The 18,692-nt window shown below is 39.4% G+C and overlaps 1 protein-coding gene across 1 annotated transcript in view; it reads left to right on the top strand.

The window, feature by feature from the left end:
- The window catches only part of polrmt (polymerase (RNA) mitochondrial (DNA directed)), a 41,916-nt gene extending 23,224 nt beyond the window's left edge, over window positions 1-18,692 (top strand). The window contains exons 15-21 of the mRNA XM_020632051.3: window positions 765-878; window positions 9,696-9,748; window positions 12,462-12,560; window positions 12,966-13,038; window positions 14,793-14,884; window positions 16,514-16,587; window positions 17,785-18,692. Coding sequence (XP_020487707.2) covers window positions 765-878; window positions 9,696-9,748; window positions 12,462-12,560; window positions 12,966-13,038; window positions 14,793-14,884; window positions 16,514-16,587; window positions 17,785-17,834 — 555 coding nt within the window. The 3' untranslated portion in view covers window positions 17,835-18,692. The remainder of the gene's footprint in view (window positions 1-764; window positions 879-9,695; window positions 9,749-12,461; window positions 12,561-12,965; window positions 13,039-14,792; window positions 14,885-16,513; window positions 16,588-17,784) is intronic.

Genomic DNA, 18,692 nt, shown 5'->3' with positions numbered 1-18,692 from the left:
ATTCAGTCAACACTGATGTTCTCACTCTGCCTCTGCCTACCTTCTATCAATCTATTGATTGATCAGTCACTCTCCCCAACTATCTTGCTAGTTAATCTTTCACTCTGCATTCTTCCCTTTCTTTCTATCTTCATTTTGTTGAACCTGGGGAGAAAAAAAAAAGACGGAGGGAGGTGATGAATGGAGCAGCTTTGGGCCAGACTGCTGCCTTGAGTTGCCAGGACATATTTATCTTTCCTACAGCTCTCTGTGTGCCTGCATGCGTGAGGAGGCTCTGGTGGGACTTTAACAAGCCTTCTATTCTTGGAGATAAACTGTGCCAGACACTTACGCAAACATCACTGTTGCACTTGCAATTTTTAGAGAACGCAACAACTCCTCACCTGTACCTCAGCAAGTTTGCAACAATTGTTTTGCTGCACCGCAAACTAGAACAGCAGACATAAAGTCAGAGATTAATACTGGGGGGAAAAAGTTCCTATTTTCAGTTTTTTTTTGTTCCAAATACACCATGGTGTCCTAATAATCAGATCCTGATCTTATTAAATCCTCCTCCCTGAAGAACATGAAAATGTCCTCACTAGACCATCCGTATTTGCTGATGAAGGCTTGATTGATGTTATCATGCACACACACACATTGAAAACACAACACAGGCTAAGTAACCCATATGATTGTTGAAGGGCTTAGCATATATTTCTGAGTCAACATTTCTCTCCAGTCAGTGCCCTCACTTCCCCTCTGCTGGCATCATTGTGTTGCAGGATTGGCTGACAGAAAGCGCCAGGCTCATCTCCAAGTCTGGACACACTGTGGAGTGGGTGACACCCCTGGGTTTACCCGTCATTCAACCTTACCACCGCACACGCAACCAAGTGGTAAGTCCTATTCTCAGGCATGTTTGGTGGCTCTCTTCAAGCCCCTAAAAGCGGAGTTGTGTAGGATTAATTGTTTTGATCAGCCAATACACTGCAGAGCTGGAGTGTGATTTCACACATCATTTCGCAAATAAGTGTGTGGGTTATTTCTATGGCCACTTTTGTACAACTGGTATTTAACTCCACTTCTGGCATTACCATTCTAATGCAAAGCTCCCCACCTACTTTTGATGACTATAATTTCATACATCTATTGATTGACAGCTCAAACGATACCCGGTCTGTCTTCATTTTTCTGTATTTCAGAAATTCAGCGGCTGACCTTTCTAAACTTCTCCTCATGTATCTTCACCTGGTTGTCTCGCTCCTCTTTGCTCTTTGTCTCAACCTTCACTGCATTTTCAATACTCCCACAACTGACCTTTTCATAGTGTACACTGGATACATTTTTAACTCACATTAGTACAAGGATGTAGAGAACTCATTAATCTCAAACGCCATACTGGCTAAGTGGAACCCACTGTGTATGCTCTATTGCTGTATGTACTGTATAGATTTGAGCTAGAGTGTTTTGTTTTGATTACTTTTAATATTATCATAACTGAACGTGTGATTTCAACTCATTATATCACGGTGGAATTTATTTTATAGTAAGTGAACAGAAGAGTGAGTTAGGTGAATATTTAATACAAAACGGTTAAAACAACAACAATATCAGCTCTCATGATGGCTTTCAAATTACCAAAAGTTTGAAATCTTGTAAAAACTAAAGTGTTTTTAATCCACTGAGAGCAAGCTGTTGTCGTCAAACAGGCAGCCCACAAATTCTGCTTCACTTGTTGACACTGCCGAGGCCGTCACAGGCATGTGATTGGATTAGTGGCACTGCACATAGATTTGATTTGCCATTTTTTAACCATTAGATTATTGATGAGTGCTCCTCTTGGCTCTCAGATGTGAACATAACTGGAATGACTCACCACACACTTGAAGATAGATAGATAGATAGATAGATAGAAAGATACTGTATTCATCCCCTGGGGGAAATTCAGGAATGTCCCATAGCTCACAAGTTAGAAAAATAGAACAGTGAAAAAAACAAAATAACAATATTAATTTAAAACTGCATAGATATTTACAGAAAATTAAAATACTAGAAGTTTTTATATTCCTAAATGCTTCTTATAATGGTACGAATCCCCAGGGTGTTAGGGAGAGAAACAAGAAAAAGGCAGGCAGTGATGTTTCACTCACAGCTCCAGTCATGAGCTGCTACCCTTAGCCTGTGTGTTAAAAAGCCTAATGGCTGTGGGGACAAAGGATCCCCTGAACCTCTCAGTCCTGCAGCGCAGAGAAATTAGCCATCCACTGCAGCTACTTCCCTGACCTGCCATAATGTCATGAAGAGGATGTGAGTTCTTACACCTGCCTAAAACTGAGCTAGCCAGATTTTAATCAGATTTAGGTTTTCAAATTTATTTTCAGATGTCTATCTTAGAGAAAAACAGATGACTGGTCTCGTTATGGCCCTTTGATGGACAAATGTAAATGCTAATTGGGTCATTCTTTCCCCCAAAGCAATACATCAAAGAGTGAACCTTTTTATATTTTCTTTTCATGTCAATATAAACCACTACGCACTTTACAAATCAGTAACTATCAAAAGCTATCAAAAACACGCCAAAACTCCATGATGAGATAATACACAATAACTGAAAACAAACACAAAGAAAAGCACATTTAAACCCTCGACTTTCCTACTTGACATTTCTGTCCAGCAGTCCTATCAAGACAAAAAAAGGAATACAGGAATAGAGGAAGGAAATGCTGATTTAGCCACATTTAAATCAGGTCAAATGAAATAAGTGTCCTGTATTTCTGTTCTTCAAGTTTTCAAATTGAGATACTTCAATCCTTTAAATGGCTGTGGGTTTTTTTCAACATTAAGATAATACACGGTAAGTGATTTTCTGAGATACAGAATAGTCTGGCCGTAGGCTTTGTGTTTCTACAACCACCCCACCCCTGAATGCTTTTCCCCCAAAAAACATTTTAAATCTCTAAAATATTTGTTTAATTCATGCAAGACAACTAGAGCGGGGCAATTAATTAGGTTTCAATTTCAATTCAATTTCAGCTTCCTTCCATCATGAAAACAAGATGATAGAGATTAAACGGGATAGAGAATGCCGGGCCTCACGCCGTGTTGCGTTCGTTTTGGCCATAATTTTTGCCTCAGAGTGCCAAGTATTAAGAGTGTTGTGTGTTAGACTTTAGACTATATTATCCTCATGTAATTCTTTTTCACAGCACTGTTACTGTCCAAACAGAAAATTCCCACCAAAGAACATATATACACAAAACACAGTGTTGTTGTGAAATGAAAACATAATTTGATTAAATAATAGTGATCTCAATGTCAATCAAAATAATCATGATTATGATTTTTTTGCCATCATGGAGCAGTCTTACACCCAACCTATCATGAAGCTGCTGAAGTACTGCAGGCTTTGTAAGTGGAATTTCCCAGCTGTGCTTTCCAAGTCATTCTAATTGTCTGTCACTATGGAGATCCTGACAGCAGTACGTCTTACAGATAACATGTCTGTGTGCCAGCACATTTGTAGATAACGTGTGTGTGTGTGTATGTGTGTTTACATGAAAAGGAAGGTCCTGTTTATGTCTATATGTATGTAATTTTAAAGAAATACATTTTAACCTCTAATATCCTTAAGCACATGAACTACTTGCAGACTTCTTACATGCGTAAAGCACACGCCACATGCTGACATTGCTCATAGGCTGGTGCTGCATGATGCTCTTTTAGGATGACATCAAGCAGAGGGTTGGCTTAGAGGGGCAGCAACACCTCACAAGTGGGAGCAAGAGGGCGATAGTGACAGATGGTTGGTCCCCTGAGGGTGCATCTCTGCTCTTTTTTTCTATGATTTTTCAAGGCCTGGAGATTAATAAATAAATTAATGGATGTAGTGACGACCTCATGGATGAATGAGGTATTAGCTTACATTTCACAGATAACTTTCTTCATCCCCTGCTATAATTCTCTAATCCAGTTGCATCATTGTGCATAAAAAAAATGAAACTAACTTGCAGAAAGGTCACCTTTTCCCTGCATAGCTGGATTAAATTCAATCTCCTCGTCTCCTCTCCGCCTCTTAAATCCAAGGCCACACTGTTTCTGGGGGTCATTAGTAATTAGACTCTAGATAGAACAGGGAGATGAAGTGCAGTAGGAAAACCAATAAGGGAGAAGGCAGAGTAGCTACATTACCATCATAATATCTAATAATATATATATAAGTAATTTGCTTGTCCAGGTTATGTAAGAATTTGTGTTAATGCTTCTTCCTTCATTTCAGTGGGCACATGGTGATGAGTATAAATGCCCCATGGTGTATTTAAGTATTTTTCATTGCTGGGAGATAGGGGAATTAAAAAGGATGGAGTAGCTGAATGGAACATACAAACATCAGAGAGGTGACTTTTCAGGATTTGGAGATACTAATCAGATCAGAGGTCACTCGGATACCTTGTTTATTTTCCATTCCACTTTCACCTCTCATCCGCTCTCAGCGGCTGCTGACACAGGGGGAGTCATCTGGATTTGTGAATTTGTAGTGTGACTGAAAGCTTATGATCTGATGTCCTCTCTGAGGAAAAAATCAGTTTGGCCTTGGTTTTTGGTTGAAATTTCCCTTAGCAGATAAACATGGTGCATTAATTCATTATGTACAGTACCAAACGTGAAGTACAGTCCAGTGGCATGGCATTATTCCAACACAAAATAATTCACTGCCAACAGTAATACAAAGTTTGATGTAACAAGTTTTTGGCCTCTGATTGAATACTTTAAACATGTTCTACTAATCATGGATGAATTATGATTTTCCGTAATTGTTAAAAAAAAAAATCCTTTAAACATGTAACATTATAACATTTCATTATGCACCTTATTGTGGCCATTTTCTCTCTAGCCCAGTTTTGACCAGAGGCACTTTCCCCCAGAACTGCGGTCTTTTTAAAGAACCTGAAAGAAATCTACCAGGGGGGCGCGCTGGTGGCGCAATGGTTAGGGTGCGCGTCCCATGTATTGAAACTCTCGTCTCGAGCGGTAGGCCCGGGTTTGCTTCCACCCGTGGCCCCTTTCCGCATGTCATTCCCCGCTCTCTCTCCCTGGTTTTCCGACTCTGTCCACTGTCCTCTTTCTGCATTAAAGGCACGAAAAGCCCAAAATAAATCTTAAAAAAAAATCTACCAGGGTCTAAATTTAGTTCTGGGGTAAATAATATTTTAAAAAAAAACTGCTAGGGGGTGGTACTTTTCAAAAGTCAAGGGTATTTTGGGGCAGGGCAGGGAAATAAATATTTGAATAATACATTTTATAGAAAACAAGAAGGGAAAATAATTATAATCCATATAATCCTGGTTTGCATATTTTTGTATCTTCAATTTCAAAGAGGTGTGTTTCTGTCCCCGATCTCATGTTGCTACTTTGTTATTTGATAGCACCATTTGTCTGTCTTTATCCACTGTAAAGCTGCAGGATTACAGCTTGGAGAAGTTCAAGGGGCATTAACAACCAGAAGGAGTCTTCTCTTCTCATTTTGAGAAACTATGTATCTCTAAATGTCAGAGTTATGCCCTCCATAGCGCCTTTTGCCTCGGAATAGAAGTGAGACGGTCCCGAGGGTAGGATGGTGTTTTCCTGGATCTTGCAGAATCTTATGGCATTTTGGGGATGAATGAATAAATGTAGTTTGCGTTTCGGGGACAGCCCCAAGTGGTAGAAAAAGAAAGTTTGGTGATAAAGTAAGTCTGAAAAAGGTCAGTTGAAGCATAGTGAGACTCGGGGGTGTTTGTGACTGTGAGTCTGCAGCTGTCCCCATCTGCCTTCAGAGGAAAAAGTCGAGGTAGATCACCAAGTGACTTAGAACATTAGAGGAAAGGGGTGTGTGAGGTGTAACCCCAACAACTGGGATGAGACGTGCTATCAAGGACAATGTGATGAATGGGGATTCCCCTATTGCACTATGATTATATATATATAATTTATATACAGTATATGGTTACAGAGAGCTGTTGCATCCATGACTATTTGTGCTGAAACTCTCAGGAAGCCTCTTCCCAAAAGGCACAGCAGGGTTCACCAAGGTCTCATTCATCACAGCCTCATGGTTTGAGTCAGGTCATGTACACAAATCATACTCTTATGCATTATAAAGAACAGGACTACAGTGCACAGTGGTGCGACCTCTTTCATAGTGTGGCCATCCATTACTCAAACCAGACATAACTTCCATGTCTTCACCTCACCCCTCTCTACATCACAGCCTCCCCTTCCCCTCCCTCTAGCCTATACATTAGGAGACAAAGAGGTGATGTAAAGATAGGAATGATGGACAGATTCCCCTGCACAAGTCCTCCTCCAGCAATGATGGATGAGATAGCAGCCATGGCAGAGACTAATGGGGTTTTACCATCACACTTCTATTTTTAAAGCCATTCCTTGATAATTGTGTGATTCTGTCATTCATCATAGAGCAACCTTAAAGCTTTTCCCTGGAATCACCAAACAGAGTAGCTTGCCATCTCCATGAAATTGGCTTCACTGTACATGTGTCCCTTTGATCCCTGGATAGCCTGGCTTTTTATGTGTGCAGCCAATAATAATAATAAACAAATAAAAAAATGTCTCCATAAGGGATAGATTATTATTCTTCAATATGGTCCAAAAAGCATTCATGGATCCATGGATCTTTTCGTCTTGTTTTTTAACACAATCAAAATGATACAGAGGACACAATCTTGTGATCATTTTAGAAGTATTGCTTTGGTATGTAGAGTCTGTCTTATTGTTAAATTTAAAAATGTCTTAACAGCAAGAAGACAGATGGTGTTAACAACAAAAAGAGAGACACCTTAGAGCTGCTCCGTAGCCACTAAATTATGAACAAAATATCAGAATACCTGACAGCACCTATAGAGATTTTACAGGGATACTGTATGGAGATAGCCATTCACAACTGTATACATTACTATCAATTAAACCTGTTTGGTGTAGCGTCGCTTTGTGGTTTCACTGTGTTGGGTCCAACTGAAAATGTCTTGTACAACTGGAGGAAAATTGCCAAGACAATAGTTAAAAATGTATTTCCCCCTTAGAGGTACTTCTGTTTATTTGATTAATAAATTAGACAGATTGTAAGAGGATCAAACAGAGAGACATCCTGTCGCAGCTCTGTAGCAACTAAATAATGGAACATATTTTACAACACCTGACAGCACCCACAGTGATTTTCAAGAATATATAGACATTCATTCACAGTTGTTACCCTTGCATTCAATTACAAGTCCTCTGATGTCATATTCTAAACATATGTTCTGAGTGCACCGATCCATTTAAAAAAAGATGTCATTACAAATGGAGTTCTAGATGTCCAGCTCAGCATTCTTGTTGACACTGACTTCACATAAATCAAGCACCAGGCATTTATCTTGGAAGGTGTAGAAACCGCTTCCCAATGGAGCCCACAAGACATTGCAATAAATTGGTACCAAACATGAACTTTTTAAGGCTCCTCTCAGGGTAGCAGTGATCATGCTGTGGTAACATGTGCTCTGGTTTGGTGGCGTCATTTGTATTATTGACAAAGAAGAATTTTGATTTCAAGACCCATTCAACTGCAAACATAAGTAAATTCAAAGTCAATCCAATGTAGCACTATGAAGCCAACTAGCAACTGATGTATGTATTTCTTTACTTTGGCTGTTTGTGATATAATTCCATGTGTTGACCAGAAAAACAAACAAATAACTGAGTTTAACATGTCCTGTGAGAGCTCACCTAAAAACAAACCCCATCACATTTTCTAGTTATATTACTGGGGGGCGGGGGTATTTTTCAAAGCATGATGTCTAATGATTTTACAATACAAGCACTTCTATTACTCAGTGTTTGTAGCACTCTGATTATGGTTTCATTGTGATGGCACAACAGTTCTGTGTCCAACATGTCCTCATGTGAGCCCATTAATAATTGGGAACAAACAAACTCAAACCCATTTTCCATGCATCCATACAACTTAGGGTACATTTTCTTCAAAACAGAAACTAACAATAATGATGTCTAATGACTTTAAAAGTGCTTCTGCTATTCTGAGTACTGATGGATCAAAGGGTTTTTTTTTTTTATGTATTCACAGATACATTAATGCAGGCTAAATGCAAGGCAAACAGACGGATCCGAAGTGCTCACATCCATGAACATTTGGCCGCTTTCTGCCTTTCATTTCTCTTCCCTGATAGTAGCCTGCTGTTGCCAACCAGGCATGGTTCCAGGGGTCAGGGAAAGACTGCCCTCCCTCACATGCCTTCCTTGGCAAGGCAGACTGGGGGGACCCTCAAGGTCTCAGGAGATTAGAGCGCTAAGTCATCCCTCCCATGAACTAAAGGCTTTGGGGTGCTACTCTTGGACAGTGTGTAAAATAAAAAAACCATGATGGAGTAAAGCGAACAGCTGAGATCAAAAGGATCGGTGTGCATAAACTGGCTAATTGCCTGCTGTTCTTAATTAATCCACTGAATGTTGGCCATTAGGGTCATACTGATAACTTCCTATAACAGTTACTTTTTGAAGTAGATATCTAAGAAGAACAAGTAGAGAAAGTGTAATGGATGAAGTTATATACTGCGTTCATTTGTGTCTAACTCCTTCTAACTTTTCTTCAGTTAATGAAGTCTAATAGAGTCATGAATCACTGTGATTGATTACTACCTACTTATAGTAAGATGTCTTTTTGTGACACTCAGTGCTTCGATGTTTCTTAAACTTTCTTTATTTTCCTGACTGCCTCTGTTTTTCATCTCTTTCTTTTTTGTGGTGTAAGGTCATGAATGAACACATCACCAGCTGTTGGCAGAAAGTTTACGCTAAACCAAATCACAGTTCTTCTGGATTAGCACTTTGCCAGATACCTGCCACACAATGCAGATTATTGAAATCATGATTCATGGCCAAGATCCTCTTGAACAAGCATTTCTACAAATGTGCATAATTAAATTTAACCAGTTTTTTGGAAATATCCATAAAAGTGTTTATTCATTGTAGATGTAGCCATGTTGTGTCCAATTTGAAATAGCTAATTTGATGATAAACCTCTTAGTATTTTAAACCCCTGAAGGAGATTGAAGACCCCAAACTCCAAATAAAACTTTATTTTGAAAACTGTTGAATAATTTCAGCTATTTTCGGGTACATATGTCAAAAGATCTTTGATTTAAGCTCCTCCAGTGGGATTGGCTCTGCATTGGTGGATGTGTATTTTGAATATGTTGCTATTTTTAGACTTTGGCCAAAACAAAAAGCGACAGTAAGCCTTGAAGGACTCTGTTTTTCAAACCTCTGATGTACTTTCATCTGTATAGTCATTAATGAGTAACTATTGGAGTTCAAATATACAAATATGCTGTGTTTCTTGGTTCTTTAACTTTAATGGATCTGTATCATGCTTGGAACAATTTACCCAAATGTACAGTATGTACAATGTTTAAAAACAAAAGCTACATTACTAAATGTTCAGGTGTCTTGTGATTTCATGTGTTTTGGCCTTCAATATGAAATAGTTGTTCTTTTAGAAACATTTTGATCTTCAGTAGAATCTGAATGCACGTTTTCTTTTTACTGCATTTTAAGTAACAGGCATTTTAGCATTATTCTCCTTGTCTAGGACCTTATCAGCGTGCTGTATTCAGGATAGTTAACCCTCTCTTGTTTTGTCTGTGTTTTTCCCTCTTCAGCTGAAAAGTACCATGCAACATATCAACCTCCAGATCAGCCATGACACCAAAGAGTAAGTAATTATGTAGCTCACATCTGTTTCTAAATTACCCATATTATTTGATTCTACTTTCATCTTCCATTGTGCTCACTATCCTTAGAATTGAATTATCATGTTAGTGACATGACACAAAGTAGAAGATATTGGATGAGAGAAATTCTGTGTACAGCAGGCCATTTTCTTGTCCTGAAATTTAGAGAGTTTGTTGTCAAAGGTTTTTTAGAATGTCCTTTCAGACTCTGTTTAGCTTTTAGAGGTGGAAAGAAGTAGAAGCCTCTAGAGGCAATTAGTTTACATTCAAACAACCTTCAGCTCCACTAAAGCGCTGTCTTCAGTGGATATTTCACTAATTGCCCACTCAAACTTGGCCGTAACTCTGCATGTGCCATCAGAAGTGTTTTAACATTTTGAAAGCGAAGTTTTGGACTTCTAGTGTCTGATTGGGGAGGCTTCGCTAACAGAAATGAGCAAAAAAACAAAAGAAGGGAATTTAACCTCTTTTGTTCAGAAGCTCTGGCAGAAAATAATCACCAGCAAATCATATAACTGCCAAAGTATGCCCAATTTGACAAAGGAAGTAGGTTTAAACAAGAAATAGTTCACATTAGTAACATAGAAGACAAAACAAAGAATAAGAAGTACGGCAAAATAACAGATCAGAAATTATAAAAAAATATTTTTCAAATGTTTTCATAGAAGAATGTGTGAATGACTGAATCAACATGATAAAAAGAAAAAACAGTGAGTTAGAACAATAAAAACACTTACTAAACTAGTGTACTATCATCTCCATGAATAGCTTGTTCACTAAGATGTTCCATGACAAAGTGAGATTCACGCCAGAGAAGAATACTATTTTATCGTAAACTGGTTTAACCGAGGATATTTTACTTGTGAATAAATTTGAAAAGTATCAATATATTACAGTAGATGGGCCTCTTTTTGCTCTGTTGATTGGCAGTCTGCTTCAGCCTGAGTACGCCTGACCTTTAGGGATGAAGCAGAGAGCGATGTGTTTTCTCTGAATAAGTGCTAGTCTGGGAAGTTTGTATGACTGCTATTTTGGGGAGGTGAGAAAGAAAAGTCTGGATTGAGTTTTAAAATAGGAATGGTGATGAAAGTGAGAAGAGGACAGAAAGAGACAGAGTGAGAGACAGCCAGGCAGAGTGAGTGCACTGCAGACAGAGAGATGACAGAGACTGACAGCCATCCTCCTCAGTCTGACATTTACAGTACAACACACATCCAGCAGTTTGAATACTGAGAAGCAGCTAAAGCAGTGGGAGGGATGAAGAAAGTTAGAGATGGAGGAAAGAGAGGGCCGGATGCCACTTAAATACCATCTTCCTTAAAACATAAAACTGCCCTGTCAAAAAGTGCATCTGTGTTTCACCAGCTGACATTCTGAGCTACACTTGACACAATCACTCAGGCTGATTTTCCTCATCATTTCCCCCTGCAGAGACACACACAAGCGTGATCATGCACAAAAGCACATGCTGTGAGAAAAGATCCTGAAAAAACATGTGAAGTCTCTAAATATGTAAATATAATCACAGACGGAGAACTGGCAAGTCGTCGTTTTTTTCTTTATTTCTCTGTGAGAAATAACTATGCAAAAACAAAACTATAAGGCTAAGCCTTTTGCCAACTTTCAAACTGTCTTGTGGTATGAAAAGAACTGTCAGCTCTATAAGGAGGACACTAACACTTCAGAGATTTATGGTTGCTATCCCAGAGTACTGACTGTGCACCTATCAGCCAGTCAGGCCTCTGGGATTTCAAGGTGTCGTATTTGTTTATTGTTTTTTTAGTGTAGGTGTGAAATAAATTGAAATGAAAAAAGAAGAACATCTTGTTCTGAGCTTGGATTGTAGACTGTTTTTACAAATACACTTCCAAGAATATTGTTTGTTTTTTCTGCTCAAGCCCAAAAATGCAAAACTAAAAGCGACGTGATAAAAAGTGCAACATTTCCAAGCCAAGCGTTGTGTGCCTATGACAGTGTGTTTGTGTGTGCCAGTTTGTGTGTGTGTTCCCCGTGTATGTTTTAGCTTGGGCCAAGCTCTCTCTTCTCCGCCTGCATTTCCATTAGAAGAGCATTCTGTCTGTTGCAGCCCAGAGGATTTGAATGGCTCAGGCGCAGGGTAATGGGAACATGGGGATAGAGACAGATTGGCAGAATATTTTTTCCATCACCAGTAGCAGAAGCACTGCATTGATACTTCCTTACACTGTTTCTGTTCTCCATCTCTCCCTATATTTTATATGCTCACATATTGACATTTTGAAGAAACTACAGAGCCACAGTGTCCCATGATTGTCTCATAGAATTCAATAAAAATGAATGAGGAAATCTGTACACATTATTGTCGTTCAGTAAGTCCCACTCCTCTGTTTGTTAATGCTGCTGGTCAGTCAGGCTTGGCAAAAAGTTAACTGCATCATTATCAGACCTAAAAACTTCATCCAGGATGTTTTTTTTTTTTTAAATGAAATACACAACATTTCACAAACTAAAAAGGGAATCAAAACAATATTTCTGATTCTCACTCTCTCCCAGGGATTTATCATCACGGTTCATAATGAGGCCACTTCGGGCTGAAGTGATAACTTGGCTCAAAAATCCCATTTTGGGTTAGAAATCAGGTAAACTGTAAACACAGGTCACCTTACAGAACTGTCATTTTGACCTGTATTTGCATGGCCCTCTGTCCCTTCCCAGGAGGCCAGACACAGTTAAACAGAAGAACGCCTTCCCGCCAAACTTCATCCACTCTCTGGACTCCACGCACATGATGCTGACTGCTCTCCACTGCTACAGGTATCATTGATCATATCATACACCTCCAAATAAAGACAGATCCATTCCTTTTATCTTCAGCGTCCTATACAGAATGACTTCTCTTAAAGCAGTATGTAATTATGTATACATGACCTCATATCGGTTTAGGAATATGTCCTGCCGTCTTGAATGCAATTAACACCTCAGCTAAGCCGAGTATGTTATGTATTATACTACAGCCTCCTGACATGTGTGATAGTTCATTATGGCTCTCACACTGACTTTGAATGAATGAACCGCTGTGTGAGGGATCACTATCGCTGTATAACATCTTTATGAAGATATTCTTTGGCAATTTAAAAATAAATCTTTCTCTGATTCAGTCCGTGCTCATTGACTCTCCTCTCTCTCTCTCTCTCTCTCTCTCTCTCTCTTTCCTCTCAGTGCTGGCCTTACATTCGTCTCCGTTCATGACTGTTTCTGGACCCACGCCCTCACTGTGGACACCATGAACAAGGTATTCATTTACAGTACATTATTTTTGTCCCCACATATCCAGATTATCTCACCATTTCTCATCCGCATTGTTCTTTCAGAGTTGTCTAATTGTTTAGAAGCAGGGTACATACGATTCATGATTCTACTGGCTCTCGTTTTCTAAAACACATACACAGGTTTATTGTAAGTAAATTTTCCCTTAATGGTAGTTTTGAAAGCACTGTGAAATTAGCTTGTTTAAGTAAATGTTATGAAAACTTGTTTTAAGTACTTCTTTAAGTTTAGGCTGCTGGCTGCAGGAGGCACAATCCAGCAGCCTGTTATGCTGAATTAATTTCTGCCTGCTCCTGCCTTCTGAAACTGGCTTCTCCAGACCCAGACTGTGACACAGCTTAAAATAAAACTAATAAAATGCCCATAAAGTCCCAATTTTCTGTAGACGGAGCTGTAACACAAAGTCATTGTTTTATGTCTTCAACAAATCTCAGAGGAGTACTTAACTCTCGCTACATTTATTTCCTCTCATATACTCCTGATGTGTTTGTGTACACCTTCCTCATTACACAGGCAGCTGAACACAGCAGCAGAGGGGAGCTCTTTAATATCCTATAGTCAACAAATATGTGGGAGATAGTCCTTATTTTAGAATCCAGAGCCTATGATTCAAATTTAAACCATTTTTGTCAAAGGCAGTAAATACGTCTATAATCTGCTGACTGTTCATTCTGTGTGTGCTGAAACACACATTGTTTGCACACCGCCCTGGCTCGGTTTAATTGGAAACAAAGTGACTCAGACTGAGCCAAATAACACAACTGAAGCAAATAAGCAACATGTAGCTGTGCAGTGTGTTCAGACCTCTGCCGTTGCGTCGAGCTTTTGTCCTTGTCCACGTAGCAAACAGCTTCACCATGTTAGTAATGAACCTTTTTTTTTTTTTTTAAGAGTTACAGTAGACAGGAGGCTATCCCAGCCTGCCTTGGATTAGTACGAGTGTACACCAAGGCCAGGCTTCCAGAAAGACAGGTTCTGATCCTTGTTATGGTGAGATGTGTGCAGATTAAAAAACCAACAACAACCAGAATGTCTGAGATGTTGTAAAACTTTGAGGCATGAGTTGGGTGAGGATGGTTTGTGTTTTACACAACACTGACACCTCAAAAGTCAAAACTTTCAATTGGTTTTAAATTCTGAGAATAAAAACCTTCCCTGTTTGCTGTCAATGTTACCTGACCACAGGATTAATGCCACCAACTGTAATTCCAAGGAAATTCCCATTATTTAAAAAAATACTGGATGTGAAAGTGCATTTCAAGATGCAAACAACTGAGGTTTTCTACTGATTAATACTATACCACACTATAAGAGGTATATACTATCAATCCCCTAAACTAATGTATCTGGTTTTCAGCAGGTTTTTGTATTTTTACATTTCAAATGTCAGTTGATCATTAATAATGATATTGAGTAAATAAAAATGACCAGTTATTAAACTGTCATCCCTCAACAGCCATGAAAATAAAATGTACTCTAATCCCTCCTTTCTACATTCAACCTGTTTTCTTTAAAGACAATAGCCTTCTATTTTCCAATAACATCAGGATGGCTCGTGTTATAGCAATGTTATGTTCTCTTTTTTTTTTTTCGCTCTCATTTTCAATGCGTTTTATTTTCTACCCAGTCAACCAGCAGGACAGTCTAAGGAGCTGATGGGTCTACTGTTTGGGCAAGAACTCAAATTGTGCTTTTTCTTCTCTGCCTCTTCTTTGTCAGATCTGTCGGGAACAGTTTGTCAGCCTGCACAGCCAGCCAATCCTTCAAGAGCTGTCCACCTTCCTGCTACAGAAATACTGCAGTGGGCTCTCGTGAGTGTTCACACCTGCACGTGGGAACATGTTTAAAGTTTGAATTTCTCTCAGGGATTAATGAAGGATATTAAAAAAATAATAATCAAAATGTACACGCTGACATCTGCAAACTCAGTTTCTCTCAGGGGAATCAGTGGTATAGCTGTCCTTCTTTTCATAGAATTTATTTTTTTGTGTATAAATAAGTACAGCTGCATGATAGCTACAATTAGTGAAATAGAAAAGGTAATTATTTCACATTTAGTTACCCCAAACTGCAATCTGTACTTTTATTGCTTGCACTTTAAAATTGATGTTACACAACAACCATTATGGCCATAAGTCTCTCTGTCTGCCTCTCTCTCTCTCTTTCTCTCTCTCTCTCTGTCTCTCTCTCTCTCTCTGTTTCTCTGTCTGCCTCTCTCTCTCTCTTTCTCTCTCTCTCTCTGTCTCTCTCTCTCTCTCTGCCTTTCTCTCTCTCTGTCTCTCTCTCTCTCTCTCTCTCTCTGTGTCTCTGTCTGCCTCTCGCTCTCTCTTTCTCTCTCTTTCTCTCTCTCTCTCTCTCTCTCTGTTTCTCTGTCTGCCTCTCTCTCTCTCTCTGTTTCTCTGTCTGCCTCTCTCTCTCTCTGCCTGTCTCTCTCTCTGTCTCTCTCTCTCTCTCTCTCTCTCTCTCTCTCTGTGTATCTCTCTGTCTCTTTCTCTCCCTCTCCCTCTGTCTCTTTCTCTCCCTCTCTCTCCCCCCCTCTGTCTCTGTGTTTTTGTGTTCACTTCACATTATCTTTATGGTCTTTTATGGTATAGACAAAAGTGAGCATACACTGAACATGCAGCTCTCACATGTACATATATTACATTATAGTACAAACAGAAGGAAGACACACGTCCATGAATGTAAAAGTTATATTAGTGTGTGTGCTCCTTCACTCGACTTTAACATTAGATACAGAATGATTCCCCCTCTCTGTCTCTGTCCTATTATCTCACAGTATCGGTCTTACTGCCCTGCGGCAGGGTTATGCTCATCATCTCACTCTGTTTTTCTCTCTCTGCAATAATTGGACACCTTCTCTACAGCCTTTACTCCACAATAGTCCTCGTACTTTTTTCACAAACACATTTCTGTTCCCTTAGCCTTTCAAACATATTGTTCCCTATTTGAGGCAATGGACAGAAATACTTTGGGGAGTTTTTTGATTCCTTCACTTGTTGCAACGTGAAGCTGAATATATGTTTATACTCAACCATTAAGGGAGTAATAATACATTTTGGAAAACATGCTAAAGATTTGTGTGCAGAAAAGCCAAATGTTGTTAATTTACAGTATGGATAATTAGGTTGACAACTTTGTAGATACGGTAAATGCTCAGATATTTACATCACATACATGTACTTGTTGTATTATCTATAACATTATAACATTGATCTGAATAAGAACTAACATGTTACCCTAACAACTTAAATATGACATCTAGGCGGGAGCAACCTGCAGAATTTTGTATAAGTGGCATCACAAGTCAGCAGAATATTTGGCTTTTGAATGAGTTTCTAGAAACTGTAGAGAGAGACAATTGACTTTGATACCTATGAACAAAAAAAATGTTCTTTGTGGAGTTTTACAACTTGTGTTCGTTCCCTAATTTGTGACAGGATTGAGGCCAAGAAGAAGAAGTACCAAGAGTACAGGAGGCTGATTTTGCTGCTGGCCAAAGTTCCACAGACAGGTCAGTATGAATGCAAAGGGCTGGCCACAAAACCCCGACATCACCAAGGCTTAGGTACTGTGTGAGGGGGCCAACATACTAATTGGGTTGAGGACTTTAATGTCCCGAGGCTCTGCTTAGGTTAGTTGGAGTAATAGGAATGCACAAAGCTGTATTTCGATCCCATTTTATCAGTCCTAATTGTTGTTGTGTATTGTTTCTAAAGGTATCCCATTGTTCTCAGTTGGTTGTCAAGCTGTCTTTCTTGCACGGACATAGTGTTCTTACTGCTGAATCAAACAGAAACATCCTCTAAATCGGGCCAAAATTCAATTTCCAGCTTCTTTTATTTATATTTTCTTTCAGTGTGTATTGTTGTCCAAAGTGAAGGTTCATAAAAGTCATCTGTCAGACAGGTGGACGGAGGCTTTACTGTTATGTAACCTCTCTCTCTATCTCCATCTGTACACCCACTGTCTGCTTAGCACTGACAGCTGTGCTGTGTAAATTGATTACTGTTAATTGTGTCCCTCCCCTGAATAATCAGCTTATGTGGCTGAGACCAGTCAGGTGTGTTCCTGAGGTGCGTGTGTGCGCGTGTGTATATCTGTAAGTGTCCCCAAATGTCAACCGTGTCCAGTTTCAATATGAGACCAAATGAATCTGAAGCCAAATCCATTATAATCTTCACTAGGGAGGACCCTTAAGAAGGGGAATTGGGTTTAAATGGGTGTAATCCAGCAGGTGAGAATGGATTACACACAATGAGTAACTTGCTAAACAATTCCCTTTTCAGGGGTTGTATTGTTTTGGTCTCTACATTGCACCTTTTGTCTCTTTCATTTGCACCAAAGCAAGGGAAATTGATTCACAATCTTGATTGACTAAACATCCACTTATTACTTGTATGTTAAAAAGTACTGTATATGTGACCTCATATCCTACATAAAGGGTACTCTATGAACTAGCTTGGCAACATTTGGTTAAAGCTAGAGCAAGGTACTGGAGTTATATAAAAAAAGGGTTACAGCTGAAGTTGGTTTGCACCGTCATCTACATTTTATGTTCGTATGTCATGCTTTAGAGGTTTTTGTTTTTTTGCCATATTCTAAGTTAATTCATGGTTGTATGTTTGTCTATGATTCAAGCTGCACTACATCTGATGTAATTCATCTAACCTGAAAGACTTAACGGACACTTTGCGTCTCTTCTTTCTAGGTGATTTTGATCTCCAGCAGGTGAAAGAATCCACTTATTTCTTCAGCTGAGAAGCTTGTGAGGGGAAACCAGTGGAGGGAGATGAGTGGAATTGACAGACTGCAGCAGGGAAGCCAAAGTCCTGGGGTTTCAAATGGCTTTGTCTCCTTCAGACATCAGTACATTGATCCAGCCGCGCCCTGCCTGTCTCCTGGTCCACAGGCTGGCTGGAGCTGCTGGACGCATTAACACACAGTGAACCTGCCTGATTAACTGACTAGTGGGCTGATTGGAGGAAGAAAGCGGGTGGGGGAGGGGAAGGAGGGGTGCAGTAGATGGAGGAGTAAACCCCATGGGGGGAATATTGAGTACCCAATCAGTGAAAATACATCTTTTATAAAGGATACTTTATGCTATATTCGGGTGCATGTGTGAGTGTGTACACATGAACAATACTGACTGAATCATGTATGAAACTGTTTCTGTCTTTCATACTTAGCAGCTGTTCTGCTGTTCAGTAATACTGAGCAAAAACGTCTCAACTGAAAACTGTAAATGTGAGCAACTGATGTGTTAGTTTGTGTTGTGTGTGTGTGTGTGTGTGTGTGTGTGTGTGTGTGTGTGTGTGTGTGTGTGGGCATATTTTTATGCTGTGAGGACCTCCTTGGAGTTCTCATTTGCCTTTGTAGCTGCCCCACCTAAGTATCAATCACATTACTAAACGGAGGTAACCCGTTGTGAACTATGAAAAGAAATGAAAGTGGACTTCACTGTAACATGAAATACAGGACTCTCCTGTAAGGAGAAACAAGGAGCAAATAGCCATGGAGCTCTTTACATTCATTGTGTGCTGCTGTATACTCTTGATTTTTAGCTTCTTAGAGTGACTAAGCACTTGGCAGCTTTCCTAAAATAAATATGTTTCTTAA

This window comes from Labrus bergylta, chromosome 6 (assembly GCF_963930695.1).
Source record: "Labrus bergylta chromosome 6, fLabBer1.1, whole genome shotgun sequence".
NCBI lineage: Eukaryota > Metazoa > Chordata > Actinopteri > Labriformes > Labridae > Labrus > Labrus bergylta.
The sequence above is the reverse complement of the archived record's forward strand: the minus strand, read 5'-3'. Positions and strand labels throughout refer to the sequence as shown.